This window comes from Lutra lutra, chromosome 1 (assembly GCF_902655055.1).
Source record: "Lutra lutra chromosome 1, mLutLut1.2, whole genome shotgun sequence".
NCBI classification, from domain to species: domain Eukaryota; kingdom Metazoa; phylum Chordata; class Mammalia; order Carnivora; family Mustelidae; genus Lutra; species Lutra lutra.
Genome location: NC_062278.1, coordinates 108,792,896 through 108,810,054, shown reverse-complemented (window position 1 = coordinate 108,810,054; position 17,159 = coordinate 108,792,896). Strand labels below are relative to the sequence as shown.

At 40.3% G+C, this 17,159-nt stretch overlaps 1 protein-coding gene across 2 annotated transcripts in view; it reads right to left on the bottom strand.

Annotated features, from left to right (window-relative positions):
- VPS8 (VPS8 subunit of CORVET complex) overlaps nt 1-10,919 on the bottom strand; it is a 247,869-nt gene extending 236,950 nt beyond the window's left edge. For both annotated transcript variants that reach the window (XM_047732015.1, XM_047732018.1), the window contains exons 1-4: nt 10,821-10,919; nt 8,112-8,355; nt 7,102-7,170; nt 610-740 (exon numbers count right to left, since the gene is read on the bottom strand). In XM_047732015.1, coding sequence (XP_047587971.1) covers nt 610-740; nt 7,102-7,170; nt 8,112-8,264 — 353 coding nt within the window. In that variant the 5' untranslated portion in view covers nt 8,265-8,355; nt 10,821-10,919. The remainder of the gene's footprint in view (nt 1-609; nt 741-7,101; nt 7,171-8,111; nt 8,356-10,820) is intronic.
- Nucleotides 10,920-17,159: the final 6,240 nt, after the last annotated feature.

Sequence of the window (17,159 nt, the reverse complement as noted above, 5' to 3'; positions counted from 1 at the left end):
GGAAAAATACACGTGACTTTATCAACATTAAAGTTACACATGAATTCAATAATTCCTTCCTCCACTTCGCTTTCCTTTTCATGTGCTCTCCAAGAATTTGGGAGGTGAAAAGCAGCCAAAATGAAGTTACTTAGGGTTAGAAGTCCTTTTCCCAAATCTTTAATCATTTTGTGATTCTCCTCTGAACCCATTCCAAGGCAATGAAGGAATGCTGCAGCTGACCTTAGAGAGTGGGAAGAAGGGGATGGCGAGTGCAAAGACCATAATGGCGGTGAGGTGAACCAAACTCTGTGTTTCTACCACAGACACTGTGCCAAATTTGACTCATGCTCCCTCCTAGGGCTCTACTGCTTCTGGGGGTGGGGGGCCCTCGCTGTTATTATGGCTCCCTACTGGAGGTGCAGAGGGCAGTAGTCATGGCATCCACCTGCTTAGCCTCTCCCCTCAACAGTGGAAGATCTTTAGGGTCTAACAAGCAAATTATTTCCACCCAAGTGGGCCTTCTACCCCTATGCAGGCCTTCAGCAGACCATACTGTAGCACAGATATTTACATTTTAAATGATCAATACTGCAAGCACATGCAAGTGTGATTTAAGTGAATACTTACCTTTTTAAGTTGGTCCTGTCACCACTATCTGAACTTGCCACAGACGAAGTATCATAGGAGTGAGAATCAATAGTATCAATGTTTAACAATGTAGGATCCTCAAGAACAAAAGATTCCTCTTCATCATCAGTCTACATTGGAAGAAAATGGATCAATAAATTCAGAATTCCAAATACCCTGTAAGTCAGACAGGCATTACGGGTTTCTCGAAAACACTCTTGTGCTCATTTCTGCTTATTTTTTTTAAATCTTTTTTCTATGCATTGTTATTGAATGAATAACATTCAATAATGAATCTAGATAGATCTCTGTCTCTACGAAGAGTTCATTCCAAACATTTCTCCCTTGTACCAGGAAGAAGCAGGAGCAGTTATGCAAATTATTGTTAGCAGCAGAATATTTCTTAAAATTTGAACCTCTACAGATGATTGACTAGTTAACTAACAGCCAGTGGCTAATTAGAAGAAAACAAACACCACCTTACTACAAACAGTACGCCGTGAGAAATATGACAAATGGAAGAAAGGCATCCTGGGTTTGAAAGAGCATCTGCAAACACAGTGATTTCATAAAACGTATTTTGCTCCTGGAAAAGGTAGTCCTGGAATATATGAGCAGGAGTCATAGGTGATCCTACAGTTTGGGACCCAAACTGTAAAAAACCTTATATTCCACCATGCCAGGTGACAGCAGGGCCCATGTCCTCCTTGTCTACCACAATATTCCCTAGTGCCCAGTGCTACACCAGACATACAATCAGTATTACTCATTGAATGAAATAGGGTATTATATAGAGTAGACAGTAGGCAGGCAACAAAGATGTTTAAGAAGTAGGCACACATGACAGGACCCACCTCTTAGAAAGAAAACTGGGGCATCAGGAAGACAGATGAGGACACTGGGGGAGACTGAGACAAGGAAACTATTAAGAACCAGTAAGAAGGTATGGCAATGTCAAGGAAAAAGAGAATAGAGCCTAAGAATTCGGCAGAAGAGGTCAAGAGAAGGAAAAATTAAAGAAACATTACTGGAAAACACAAGGTCCCTGTTTACACTGAAACAGCGGGAGGTGGGGTGGTAAAGGAGAAATCAAAGAGGACTCCAAGGTTTCTAGCTTGAACAACCAGGCAAATGGTGATACCTGTTTCACTAAGAAAGCAGAAGAACGGCAGATGAGGCAGAAGGAGGAGTTTAGCTTTGAACAGGTTGATTCTGAGCAACAGACATTAAAGAAAAATGCTCTGACCATACACTCTTTCGGCTGGACTGCATTCTGCCTTACCATTTCCATCGACACCCATAATGAGAGCAATCTCGACTCATTATCTCCACACTCTCCACCGTTGCTAGCTATTGACTACGGCCTCTGCTGAAGGTACTAGCCAAATCCATGGCCTACCTTCAGTTAGCATGCCCTTGTCCTGACATCATTTAACACTACTGACCATTCCCTACTTCTTGAAACTTTCTCTTCCCTTGGTTTCCTGTACATCTGTGCCCTGCTACACCTCCCAACTTATGAGGCCTCTTCTAGCAGTCATGTTCCCTATTTTCTCCTCAGCCCAACCTCTAACTGATGCTATTCTCTGGGATTATATTCTTGGCTCTCTTCACTTCCAATTTCACACACTTCCTATATGAAGAAGCTAATCCATACCTATAGTTTCAAGTCCAATGTCATGCTAATGATTTCAAAAGCTGTATCTTCAGTATCAACATTTCTCTTGAGGTTTAGGCCCATTTCCAACTGCTTTTCAGATACCTATACACACACACACACACGCGCGCGCGTCTGCTAAGAACAAGATTAGAATTAGCAAGGAGAGATGGTCTCTTGACAGCTGTAGAGTGGAAAAAGGCTGTAGGGAAAAGGGAAAGGAAATAATTCAGAATAGGAAAGGAAATAATTAGAACTGCAGCACCAAGGGCTTAAGCAAGAAGGTCAATCAGAATCTTACCTGATTTTCTTAAGCAGCCTGGGGATGTAATTAAAGACAACAGATCAGTTAAATTAAGCCAGGGTTAAGGGCTTACAGGATACCCAAAAGGAAAAAATGAAGAAGAGAATTAAAGCTTATCAATATGGCTAAATTTAAAATTACTATCTACACAGCAGAGATACCAATTTTCCTGCACTGATATGTAAAATCTATCAAATTTCAGTGTGTGTCTTTGTGTATGAACTAAAAAGTGATTCTAAAACTTACATGGAAACGCAAAAGACCAAGAATAAGCAAGGCAATCTTGAAGAGCAACAACAAGGATCTGAGACTCTTAGATACCAAACGTTGGAATGTGATATTGGGGCAAGTGGAGAAAGACCAATGAAATTAGACCCATACAGACATTATCACCTAATTTAAAACAAAAGTGACACCACAGAAAAGAATATTTTTTCAGTAAATGGTGCTGGCTCATACCTCACACCATCACATACAAAAAATTCCAGATGAATTGCAAATCTAAGTTTGAAAGACAGAAAAAAATTTTAAAACAAAATAAGATAGCATCATCATGACCTTGGAATTTTCAAAATATTCTTAAAACAAGACACACAAAAAAACTAACCATAATGGAAAAACAAAATAAGCTGAACTACATTAAGAACTTCTGCTCATCAAAAGAAACCATTAATAGAGTGAAAAAGTGACCCACAGAACGGAAGAAGATATATCTAATAAAGTGCCTATATACATCACATATAAAGACTTCCTACAAATAAGTTAAAAAAAAAAAGTGAGCAAGAGACATGAAAAGGCAATTCACAAAAGAGACATCTAAATGGCCCAACCCGATGTGAAGGCACCCAACTTCATCAGTTTTCACAGAAATTCAGATTAAAACTATGATGTGATATCATACCTACACACCTATAAGAACTGAATGGATAAACTGAAAAGGAGAAAATTCAAAAGTTGATGAGGTTATAGTTATAAGAACTCCCATATATGGCTGCTGGAAGTCTGTATTATTCTGCACAGTTAAAAAAACCTGTAGCAGTTTCTACTAAGGCTGAACATACCCATATCTGATGAGCTAGCAATTCTACTCCTATTCCTAAAAACAAAACTAAGAGAAATATGTGTGTGTGTGTGTGTGTGTGCGCGCGCGCGTGCGCGCGTGCATGCGTGCACCTGCATGTACCTAAAGACGAGAATATCCACAGTAACTTTTTATAGTAGCCAGAAACTGGAAATTATGCAAATGCCCATCAAAAGTAGAATGAATAAATAATGGTATAAAGAATTTTATGTATGGGAATGAACAACTACATACAAAAATATGAATGAATCTAAAAACCTAATACTGAGGTAAACAAGTCAGACACACAAAAGCCCATACTCCTTTATGTGTCTCATAATTCCATTTATATGAAGTTCAAAGCAAGAAAGCTTATCAGCGCTAGTAGAAGCTAGGATTGTGATTATCCTGGGCTTAGGTACTACAGGGGCACACAAGGAGGTTCTGGGTTATTAGTAATGTTTTATTTCTTCATCTGGATTCTGGTTGCACAGGGCGTTCAGTTTGTGAAAATTCACCAAGCTACGCACTTGCAATCTGTGCACTTTTTCTCAATGTACACTATACTTGAATAAGAAGTTCAAAATAAATTTCTGGCTGCACAGAAGAAATGAAGTGAAGCAGGAACTACCCAGACTGGGAAACAGGAAAGGAACAAGAGACTCGGTCTAAATTAGGTCAAAGAACAGGTTTAAGAAAGTAAGCAAATGGGGAGGCAAAGGGGTGGCTATGGTTAGAGAATGGAATTCCACAATTAAAAACCTCAGAGGTTGCACAGTTCCAGACAATGACAAGGTCTAGTACCATTATTTCATGCCCTAAATTCTGTGATTCGGGATGTCTCTGTAATCTCTAACTTTCCAGTCTATAAAACATCTGGGCTGTCCATTTCTTCCCAATCTCTCAGCAGGTCGGTATTAACGAACATTATAGAATATATGCACGCACATATTCACACTTTGCACTTCTGCCATTTCCATCATTTTTTTCTTTTTTAAAATCATTTTAATACTTTTTCTCCCAATAATTTTCATAATGTTCTACAACTTAAATTTCACTTTTGCTTTCACTTATCCATCTGCCTAGCTCTTTGGAAATGTGAAGGCTGGCCAATGTCCAGTCCCAACTCTCTCTCAAAGTCAGCGACAGTCATATAGCATTTTATAATGCCAGCATCTAACACTATGAGCCAAACACACGAGGCACCTGAATTACTACTGAGGATGATATCTGCTCAGAAGTATTTTCTTCTCAGTAAACCACTAGTGACCATACTTACTATTAGTCATAGAGAAGTAAATTGTGCAAAGATGGTTTTTCTTCACTATGAACTAGTTTCATTCATATGAGCATTTTATTTGTCATTTTTTTGGAAGATTTATTTATTTGTTTTAGGAGTGAGTTGGGGTAAGGGGCAAAGGGAGAGGGAGAATCTCAAGCAGACTGCCCACTGAGCGCAGAGCCCAATGCAGGGCTCGATCTCACAACCCTGAGATCGTGACCTGAGCTGAAATCAAGACTCGGGGCCTCAACTGACTGAGCCACCCAGGGGCCCTTGGCCATTTTTATACAAATATGTTCAAATACGGCTTTATATACAACCTTCTAAGCTTACTTTTGTTTCACACTTAGTAAAATAACTGAAATGAGGATTAACCAAAATTAATCTCTTCATCTCTAAATGAAGGTTATCTTCTCTATCAGAAAGCAGTAAATAAGCATCATTATAACCAGCTATTCTTTCATTGACCAAAGCTTTCCATATCAAAATTTCAAATGCTACATCTTAACACCAATCATACATTTTTTAAGTTAAAATATTCAAAGTAACAGCAACACCAAATGGATATAAAAATAGAAACTGAAGTCATATAAGAATAATAAAAGATATAGCTACAGAGAAAAGTAGTTTGCATCCTATGACGTGTTGGCTACAATCCCCAAAGTATAGGTGAGAGGGTAATAAAAAGATAATAGACCTAGCTCACTCACAGCTATGGGGTCAGTGGGCATTTCTTTTAGGGAACGTCTGCATCATTATCTTTTAGAAAACTATGGATCCAAAATAGATTCATGCATTTAAGAATCTTTCTTGAATTTGAAAATAAAACTTCAAGAGGAGTCTTAAGCAAAAAAGACGGAGTTGAATTGTCATCGGATGTAAGATACATAAAAGTTCCCATACTTCACCAACATGTTACTTCCACAAAGTTCCTCGACAAAGCCTTTCTGACCTGCTACTTCAGAAAAGAATAACATCATTTCAAAACTCCAGGAAACTTTTTAATAAAGATGGTACTCATAAGATACACTGTAGAGGTTTTTCCTTTACATAGAAAGGCGATGAGGTGCATTTCAGGGTTATATCTAGTATCAGAGGATGAGCTATTTGAGTATCACTGGTAGAGATTATTACTGAAACATAATATAAACCTTAGAAGTGATGTGAATCTAATATTTCACCTTGCTTACTAAAATGTTTTCTCAAATCTACGAAGTATGAGGCATTTTACGGGGCATAGACATGAACAAGGCATGGCTTCTGCCCTTGAGAAGTTCACAGTCTAGATCACTGGCTGTCCAACAGAACTTTCTCCAACAATGGAAATACTCTGCATCTGTGCTGTCCACTATAGTAGCCACTAGCCATGTTCCAACTGAGCACTTAAAATGTACCTGTACAGAGACACCTGGGTGGCTCAGTCCATTAGGTGTCTGGCTTCAGCTCAGGTCATGATCCCAGGGTTCTGGGATCAAGTCCCACATTGGGCTCCTTGCTCAGCGGGAAGTCTGCTTCTCCCTCTGCCTGCCACTCCCCCTGCTTGTGTGCGCTCTCTCTCTCTGACAAATAAATTTTTTAAAAAGATTTTTATTTATTTATCTGTCATAGAGAGAGAGAGAGAGAGCACAAGCACACAAGCAGGCAGAGGCAGAGAGAGAAGCAGGCTCCTGCTGAGCAGAGGGCCCGATGTGGGACTCGATCCCAGGACAATGGGATCATGACCCAAGCCGAAGGCAGTGGCCCAACTGACTGAGCCACCCAGGCGTCCCAAATAAATAAATTAAAAAAAAAAAAAAATGTACCTGTACACCCGAGAGACTGAATTTTTAATTTTTACTTAACTATTACTAATTTAAATTTCAATCGCCACATGTGACTAATGACTCCCATACTGGACAGTGAAGATTTAGATATACACTATAATCAACCCAAAAGCATTAAAATCAATTCGGTAGGGGTGCCTGGGTGGCTCAGTGGGTTAAAGCCTCTGCCTTTGGCTCAGGTCATGATCCCAGGGTCCTGGGATCGAGCCCCACATCAGGCTCTCTGCTCAGCAGGGAACCTGCTTCCTCCTCTCTCTCTGCCTGCCTCTCTGCCTACTTGTGATCTCCGTCTGTCAAATAAATAAATAAAATCTTTAAAAAAAAATCAATTCCTTAAAATGACCATGGCCATTAATATATACTTACCTCATTAAGTATGCTTTCCAGTGTCGGAGGAGTATCAACTTGAGGAATATCAAACTCCTTGTCATCAATCTAAATAGAAAAAAGAAATGAATGTTCACATAATGCTGCTTTCCCTCTTAGAATCGCGAGGGTGTTTAAATTTATTAGAACCATTACCAATTAAGAGACAAACATATCACCAAACTGATCATGCAGAGAGCCAACTCAATGATCCATGGTAGTAAGGACCAGGTCAAAAGACTACAGAACAGTTTTCTATCCCATCCACATATTCAGTGATTATCAAAGACAAATATGCACTGACAGGCACCATCTTGACAGCCCCATCTGAAAGCTTCTGTTCAAGGACTTTGACATGTGCATTTTAAACAGGACAAAACAGCATGTCTCATGACAAGCCCCAATTTTCTAAGTGTAGAAAGCAATATACAAAATAATATACAAGGTCATAAGAAATATACAAGGGTCTGACACTGCATTTCTTAGTTATTTCATAAATTATGGTGAGTAGTGATTAGGTTAAACAAATTGTGATTAAATATTCTCCTGGTCACAAAAGCTTATTACTATCAAATCAATGGAGAAAAAAAAAATCACAGCACCCGGGGCACCTAGCTGGCTCAGTTAATAGAGCATGCAACTTGATCTTGGGGTCATGAGTTTGTGCCCCATGCTGGGTGTGGAGCCTACTTTAAAAAAATAAGCATTTTTTTAAAACTCACTGCACAAGATTTCTAAACCTACCACTAGCTCTATGATCCTGAACATTCATTTAACATAGCTGTACTTCGACTTCTTCCTCTCTAAAATGGATCATCAGAGTGTGTGAGGCTCAAATGAGAACATATGTTAAGGTGCTTCATAAATGGTAATGACATACACAAACGAAGAGTGATAGTATCTCATAAATCTGCATATAGATTTCTATTAATTCATGCAAAAATGAAAGACTGAGTCTTTAGGTCACAGCTCTAACCATCATCATCACTTAACAAAAGCTGAATTTTTACCAAATCATTTTTGAATTCCAGTTCCTTGTCCAGATCTATGTAAGAGAATTTTGAAAGCGAAGCTTCAAGATTGAAAGACTTATTCAGCTCTTCTTCAGTAGTCTTGGCGAGGAGGCTCTGTTCCACATTTTCATGGTCTGGTTCATTTTCCATGTTTACTTATAATTATAATTCAGGCAATCCAAGCAAGTTTTTGTTTGTTTTAATATTTGGCCTTAGATCATGACATCCTCAATGATGATCTCTTTTCAAAAAAGGAAAAATATACATTATTTAGATTTTTCTTTCTTGATTAGACATTCTAAAGACTTACGTGGTCAGACTTCTGTGGAAACTGATTCTTCATCAATCATCTGATTGTAAGGCAAAGAGAAATTAATATGGTTTGAGGTATGATATTGGGGGAGAGTTTCTATGGGAGTACAAAGGAGGAACATCTGACTCAGGAGTCTGTGTATGAGATAAAATGAATTAAAGAGGGGGAAAAAATCACTTCTTTCCAGCTTCCAGTAAGTCCCCACTATTATAAGAATTACTCTTCAAAGATCCCTCCCTTCAGAGAGCTTCTCCTAAGAAGCACATGGGTCTTGTGTAGGCTGGCATATACTCTCCTTTCTTTTTAACTGGTATGAGTGAATTCTTACAAGTTAAATGCAAAGAAAACAGGATTCCATTCAATTGTAGGTTGAGTAGATGTTGGCCTTCCAACTCATCTTAATTAGCTTCCAATTATTTAAATTGTCACCTCGATTTCTCTTGGTTAGGGGTCAAGATGGATGTAGAGTCATAAAAGTTTGTTTTGTTTTGGGTTTTTTTTTTTATTTTTGTTTTTGTTTTGGTTTGGCTTGTTTTGGTAAAGAGCAAAAGGAAACTTCTCACTGAACTGCAGAGGAAAAACAAATTTGATTACAGTCAGAACATCCCTTCACTATCTTTCCTTTGGAAAACTGCTCCTCCCCCACTCCAAACAAGTAATTTTAGTGATGCTACCAATCAAATACCCTATCTTCCTAGCCAGAAGAGTAAGCACATGACAGTCCTGTATCCACGTGGCCAATCATTGTCCTTCCCTAGAATTTGTAACTACTGAAGGTAGGCGTTTTCTCTTTATTCTGGGAAGATGTTAACACAGGGGCTGATAGAATGAAGATCATTCAATCATTCAAACATTAATTCAAGATTCAGTTACGACTGGAAGAGTCTGATTTTACAAATACATACAGATTACACCTGAAGCTGTGGCTCAAGAGGCAATCTAACCTCTGTGACAACGATAAACAGATCGAAAGTTAAACATACTTCCCTATGTATAAAACGTCTCACTTTTCATTCACATATATAACTGACATATGGTATATCATGAGATCTTCATGAAAGAGATATAGCTAAAAAGTACCACTGGGTGTGGTGCATAAATGACTCTTGGAACACTGAAAAAAAAAATTTTTTTTTAAAGTGCCACAATGCCTCAATATCTTGAAGACAAAAAACATCCAACCGCTGATGCTGGTCCAGATACAAAGAAAATGAAGAATAATCAACACACTATTATCTTACAGCTCTGAAAAGAATTTTTTCACATATAACTATGTCTTTTTTACATATATAGCCAAGAATTCAACCAGAATTCACCCCCACACACACTTATCTTTACTCTGCTTTCTTAAGGAACAGGTCAGCTATAGCAGAGGATTCAGAATTTACTCTCTGCTTAAATTTAACCATAAGCAAACCCATGTCTTACACAAACATAGGTAGATTCTCCATCCCCATTTGTATTAGACTTCAAACACACATACCTGAGATGTAAGTCAACAACCATGATTGTTCTGCTTATGTTTCCTTTGGGGGGGGCGGGGCAAGGAGGGAGTGTGGTAGAGGATGGGCATGCAGAGGACTCAAGCTTTCTGGTCCATTCTATATGAGTCTAATATCAGGAGGTTATGGAGGAGGCATGCTTAGTTGAAGAAAGCTCCCAGCTGATCCTAATAACCCAAGGCCATGGAACCTCCCTGGCTGGCCCTACTTCATCCCACCCTAACCTCCCTCTGAAACACACCCAAACACTTGAGGTAGCTGTGTCCCTCTTTTCCCAGGTACCACACTTGGACAACCAACCAGGACACAGGAGTGGCCTCTAACTTTAGAGACCCACCTGTTCTCCTTCTGCTCACTCTGGAGCATACCTTGCAGGCAGAGACAAACTGGAACCAGCTTCACAGGGTGCGCACCAATCCTAAGAGGTGGACACCTCACTCAGGCCTAGGCCTCACACTTGGGGAGCACACTCATCCCTATCTCTGAGGGAAGGACGAGCCCACACCTGTGCGCCAGGCCCGAAAAGCGGATTGCACACCTGTTCCATCCTGGGGAGTACAGTGATCACCCGCCTCCTCGTCGCATAGTCAGGGAAAGCGTGTGCACCTGTCCTCAGCCCCACATTCGTTACGAACAAGTGGAAACCGCCTGACCCAATTGCAGGCCAAACGCAGGACACACCTCTCCCCCCCACAGTACACCCCAACCCACCCGTGAGCCCCGGTCCAGTTAGTCCGCCTGGGGCTGCTCCGTCAGCCACTCCAAGGCCGCGCTGCGGCACGGGGAAAAGAGCCGAGACTCAGGAACGCGGCGCGCGTCCTCCTTCCGCCCCGGGGACATCTGCTCACTACTGTTCTCACCCAGTTGACCTGCTCCCGGGAGATTCGTTACCTGCGCTTGTGGCCATTCCAGCCCAGGACCCCTGGCCCGTGTGACTCCACCCCCTGCTGTAGCCTCACGCACGCGCAGTATGTACCACTGAGGTCCGCACTTCCGCTTTCCTCCCCTCACTCTGGTCCGCCCCTCTGTACCACGCCCCTATTTAAAAGGCCAGAGATACAATGTCTTAAGCCAGGGATTTGATGGGGGATTAACGTGTTGGGGAAAAGGAGAATGGAAACGGGAGGGAAGCACAGACGAATAAACAGCAGTCTTTGAGATGGGAAGAGAAACTCTCCGCCAGTCCTATGTCAATGAGTTCATCTGATCTTTTTTTTTTTTTTCCCATCTGATCTTTAAGAAAGTGAACCTACCTTCAGCCAGCCCAGATATCACAGCTGACTCCCAGATCTGGGAATTTGAAACCACTAAATTTTTACTAAATCTTTTTAATTTTTTTTAAAGATTTTATTTATTTATTTGACAGACAAAGATCACAAGTAGGCAGAGAGGCAGTCGGAGGGGGTGGGGAGCAGGTTCCCAGCCAAGCGGAGAGCCCGATGCGGGGCTCTATCCCAGGACCCTGGGATCATGACCTGAGCCGAAGGCAGAGGCTTAAGCCACTGAGCCACCCAGGCGCCCCTACTAAATCTTTTTAAAGACAAACAGAATTCCCAGCTTTTTATTTTCCCAAGTAAGGACAATAAATACACACTAAAAACCGACTATTATTTTCTAACTTATCAACCCTGGTCCACAAAAAATACATTTTAACATCAAAAATATACGAGAGACACACTCTCGAATAAAGGAGATATCTTTTAAAGCGATAAAAATGTATGTTTATTTCTCTCATTCCTCCTGAAGAAAGATGTAAGCTTTCAGCACAGACTGGATTTTAGAGCCACCACTGTAGATGACACTAGGCCCAAGACGTAGATTTTATGTCTGCTGGGTCCTTAGTGAAACAAATGAATAGAAGAAAAACAGATGATGCTCCTGGAGGGCGATTTAGAAAAGATTCACCTGGACAGACATTTTTTGCACATCAGCTAGTCTCACTATACTTCTGGGCCTTCAGAGGACCCAGAAGTGAGTAAGACACAGCCCTGCCCAGGTGCTCTTTGTCATATAGACATAGTTACAGTGCAAGGCGGGCTGTTTTGAGGGCTATTAGAAAGGTAGGAGACCATCACTTTAAGATCACAGATGAAGGTGCGCCTGGGTGGCTCAGTGGGTTAAGCCGCTGCCTTCGGCTCAGGTCATGATCTCAGGGTCCTGGGATCGAGCCCCGAATCGGGCTCTCTGCTCAGCAGGGAGCCTGCTTCCTCCTCTCTCTCTGCCTGCCTCTCTGCCTGCTTGTGATCTCTCTCTGTCAAATAAATAAATAAAATCTTTAAAAAAAAAAAAGATCACAGATGAAGAAAAATGATGGAACACTTCAGGGAGGAGGTGGTATCTTATTAGGGCCCCCAGAGAACTTCAGTAGACAGAGAACAGGGAGAACGCCTGGCTGAGGGAACAATGGGATCAAAGACAGTACAGATCAAGATCGGGGACTGGCTGCTGCTTGATGTGGCTGTGGCGTGGGCAGTGGCTTTCAAGCTTTTTTGATCATTATAGTAAGAAATATATTTCACCTATGATTATATATATAGTCATACACACACTATATACAGTGAAAATTATTAAGGGGAAACTTCACTAGGGGCGACTGGGTGGCTCAGACGGTTAAGCGTTTGACTCTTGATTTCTGCTCAGGTCAGGATCTCAAGGTAATGAGACTGAGCCCCACATACTCAAGAAGGCTGCTTAAGATTCTCTCTCTCCCTCTCCCTTTGCCCCTCCTCCCACCTCCCCCAACCCTGCTCTTGCTTGCTCTCTCTGTCTCTCTCTCTCTCTAAAAAAAAAAAAAAAGAAAAGAAAAGAAAGGAAATCACTAAATTGAAGGCAGGAGACTAAAAGGGGAGGTTGGAAGGGGGAGTCAAATACTACAACTACTATGGATGAATTGTCCATTATATACAGATACAAAGAGAACATTATTCAACAGGAGAGAATCATCAATTACAGGACCCAACAGGGAAAGACTACATTGTATTTCCTACAAGAGTATCGACTACCCCTGCAACTGATCCAATGAAAAACCTGAACTCCTGCTTTTCAACAATGGACTTTCCTTCAAAATAATCCCTCCCAACTTCCTCTTTCTTTTCCATCAAATAAGTTCCTTGGGTTTGTTGGACTTGTCTATAGTTTTACCATAACTTCCTTGTCTGAAATTACAATTCTTAGTTATTTCCTAATAGACCCATTTTTGCTGGTTAAATAACTTTTATTTTTCAGGCTAACAATATACATACATAGTATTACATATATAATATATATTACAATTTTTATATTTTTATAATATTTATATATATGCACACACACATATATATACATATACACACACTGCATGTGTATATGTTTGTGTGTAAATCCTAGTCAGTAATTGCCTTTATTATATGCAATGTAACATGGCATTTTATATTTTTTTCTTTTTTTTTTTAATGCTGCTTGCTAAATTGATTTTATGACTCACTAATGCATAGCAACCCAGAGTTTGAAAGCACGGCGTAAAATGTGTTAAAGTTACAATAGGACTGGGACCAGATCCAGGAGGACATTGAATGCCAAGCTGGGGGCGTCTGCTCTTCTGGTAAGAGGCTCTGGAATTTCTTAAGCAGAGGAATGGCATGACTATAGCTGTGCTTTAGAAGTCTGAAGACCTGCCTTCAGTTCTCAGTATCACATTTTTAGAGGAAAACTGTTAAACAGGAGCCCAGCTGAACAGAGTAAGCAGGCTGGTGAGATCAGAAACTGTGTCTAACAAGGAACTGTTAAAAGTGTTAGGCAGAAAGGAAATTGGCAGAAATGGGAGGCTGGGTTATGATGAGGGGAGGTGGGGGAAGGTTGCTCACTGACCTTTTTAAATTATCTGTACAGTAGTTATAGACATAGTCTGTGAAACCCAAGGAAATAAGTCTAGGATCCTTGCTGGATGTTGTAGGAAAGTGATTACAACTCACAATAAGAATTATTTTAGGACCGTCTAACCTGACATGCTATCTTTTATAAGACTTTGCATTAATTATAAAATGGAAATATTGTATGCTTATTATATGAAGCTTGGAAAATTCAGGAAAAATAAAAAGTATAAATTACTCATATTTCAGGAAACAGCCCTCACCATTTTGGCTTATCTTCATTGAGTCTTTTTCTTCACATGTTTACATTTTTTGACATATTCTATAACATACTGGTTTTGTTTTTGGTTTTTTTGTTCAGTGTTATATCTTTTTTTCTTTTTTTATATATTTTTAAATTTTTGTATAAACATATAATGTATTATTAGCCCCAGAGGTACAGGTCTGTGAATCGCCAGGTTTACACACTTCACAGCACTCACCATAGCACATACCCTCCCCAGTGTCCATAACCCCACCACCCTCTTCAGCGTTATATCTTGAGCACTATCCACTGTTAGTAAAATTCGTCACAAATGTTATTTGTAATGGCTACATAATTGTTGATAATACAGTTTGTTTCTCTATTTCTGGACATTTGGGGGTTACCTATCTTTTCACTTTTCCAGAACACTGACATCCTTGTACAGAGATCTTTGCCCACATTTAAAATTTATTTCCTTAGGACACAAACCTACAAGTGAAATTACTGACTCAAAGGCTTTGAAAGCTCCTCAGCCTGTGAATACCTTCTGCCAATTGCTTTCCAGAAAGGTCGGGCCAGTTTTCGTTCTCAACAGAAGTGCTCAAGGGTGCCCATCATACCTACCCATCGGCATTTATTTTATCTTTTAAAAAAAGCTTTCTGGGGTGCCTGGGTGGCTCAGTGGGTTAAAGCCTCTGCCTTCGGCTCAGGTCGTGGTCCTAGGGTCCTGGGAACGAGCCCCACATTGGGAATCTCTACTCAGCGGGGAGCCTGCTTCCTCCTCTCTCTCTGCCGAACTCTCTGCCTACTTGTGATCTCTGTCAAATAAAATCTTTAAAAAATAAAAAATAAAAAAAGCTTTCCCAATTTGATAGAGGAAATGGCCTCTTATTTTAATTTGTATTGGGTTACTAGTAAGGCAGAATATCTTTATAAATTTATTAACCCTTTATAGTTATTCTGGGAATGCATTTCATTGCCTATGTTTGGATATGTGATTAGCAAATAGGACTAAGTGAATTGTTGCAGACTTATGAGAAAAAAAAAAAAAAAACAAAGAGGAACTTTAAAAATAAATAATGTGGTCACACCAAGTTATAGCCAGACTATATTGTGGTATACTGCACAAACAGAGGTTAGTAGGAGAATTGAGTCATCACAAGGCATGTGGTTAAATATGTCTGTGCTCTTGCAATCAGTAAAACATGTTGTGCAGGGCAATTTGGTTTTAGCAACATATCATTCCTTATATTAAATCAACATTATAAATTTTAGTTTCCCCATTTGATAGTTTTGTTTTGTTGGTTTTTTTTTAAGTAAGCCCAACAGGCATCTTGAACTCAACCTGGAGATTGAGGGTTGCACGCTCTACTGACTGAGCCTGCCAGGAGCCCTTTTGTCTGTATTTAATTTATAAATTTGTTTTGGTTCTACAGATACACAAAGTCTGTAAAAATAATAATAATAATAAGGGGTCATTTGGGGCACCAAGGTGGCTCAGTGGGTTAAGCATCTGCCTTTGGCTCGATTATGTCCTGGGATCAAGCCCACATCGGACTCCCTGCTCAGCAAGGAGTCTGCTTCTCCCTCACCCATTCCCCCTGCTTGTGCTCTCTCTCTCTCTCTCTCTTGCTCTCAAATAAATAAATAAAATCTTTAAAAAAAAATAAGGGGTCTTTTCCTTAGTTTTGTGTTTCCATACATATATATGTGTATGTTTCCATGCATATATATGTATGCAACATCATAAAAAATAAGGCAACTTTAGAGATCTGTGAGAATCTTTTTCTCTTATAAGGAAGCTGAGCATTATTTAAGTTTGAGCAACATTGATACATGAGGTTCCTTGAAGTTTCATTTGTAATTATCTAAATATAGGCAGTGGAATTTTTCTTAAAAATGTAATAATTATAACATTACATGTACATTCACTGCACTAGAATTAAAATGAAAAAAAGAAATCAGAAGAAAAAATAAAAAGGTAAAAAATGGTATCAACTTCTTTATTGGAATTTTTTAATGAAGAACATTGTGATGATTTTCTTGCCTTTGGAAAGAGTGCTAAAAGTTATACTATGTTTAGGGTTCAGAGAGTGTATTTTGGCTTAAAATGTACCATTCATCAAAATTAATTTTGTATAGGTCAGTAAGACTTACACAGAAGAACATTTGGATTAGGGCACCTGGGTGGCTCAGTGGGTTAAGCCTCTGCCTTCAGCTCGGGTCATGATCTCAGGGTCCTGGGATGGAGTCCCATATTGGGCTCTCTGCTCGGCGGGGAGCCTGCTTCCCTTCCTCTCTCTCTGCCTGCGTCTCTCCCTACTTGTGATCTCTGTCTGTCAAATACATAAACAAAATCTTAAAAATAAATTTTTAACTGTAACTGTCCCAATACACAGTCCTTCTACAGCTCTCCCCACAATAGGGAAGATGGAGAGCGTGGGCTAGACATTGCTATTAACATTGCATCATGAGCAGGCCACATCTGTCCTGAAGGAAGAAATGGCTGGTACCTGGGAACAGGGGGCAGAGGCTGGGAGATGGGTAAGTGTGTCATTTTTTCTTTGCTCACAATCACAAGATAAATTGGCCTCTTTTAATAAGGGACCTGATATACAAAGTTCTTAATGGAGTCAAAATATCCAAGAGAAGTGAAATTGGGTATATCTGTAAGTTACTCAAGCTCATCCAGTTGTCCATTTCAGGTTCCCTATGTTCTAGAATGCCCCGCCCCTACCCCAAGATAACCATGTGGCTCACTCCCTCACCTTTGGGGTTTTGCTCGAATGCCACTGCATTGGTCAGGGCAATAAATACAAGGCAGATGGTGGAGAAGTATTCTCCATTCCAGGCTCAGGGACCCAGGTTCTTTCCATCGGGTGACACTCTCAGTTGAACACATGGCCTCCAACTTCTCCAAGGCTGGGGAAGGAAAAGGCCCATTAGCTCTTAATGCGTTGGCCAAAAAGTGACATATGCCCCTTCTGTTCATAGTCCATTGGCCAGCATCAGCCACCTGCTCTACTACAAGGGAGGCCAGGAAGTGTAGGGGAGCCTTCAGAACATCTGCAGAGCACATGCAGCCTGTCTCATGGTCATCTCCATAACATCTGACCACCCCTCCCTCCCCCAGCATTC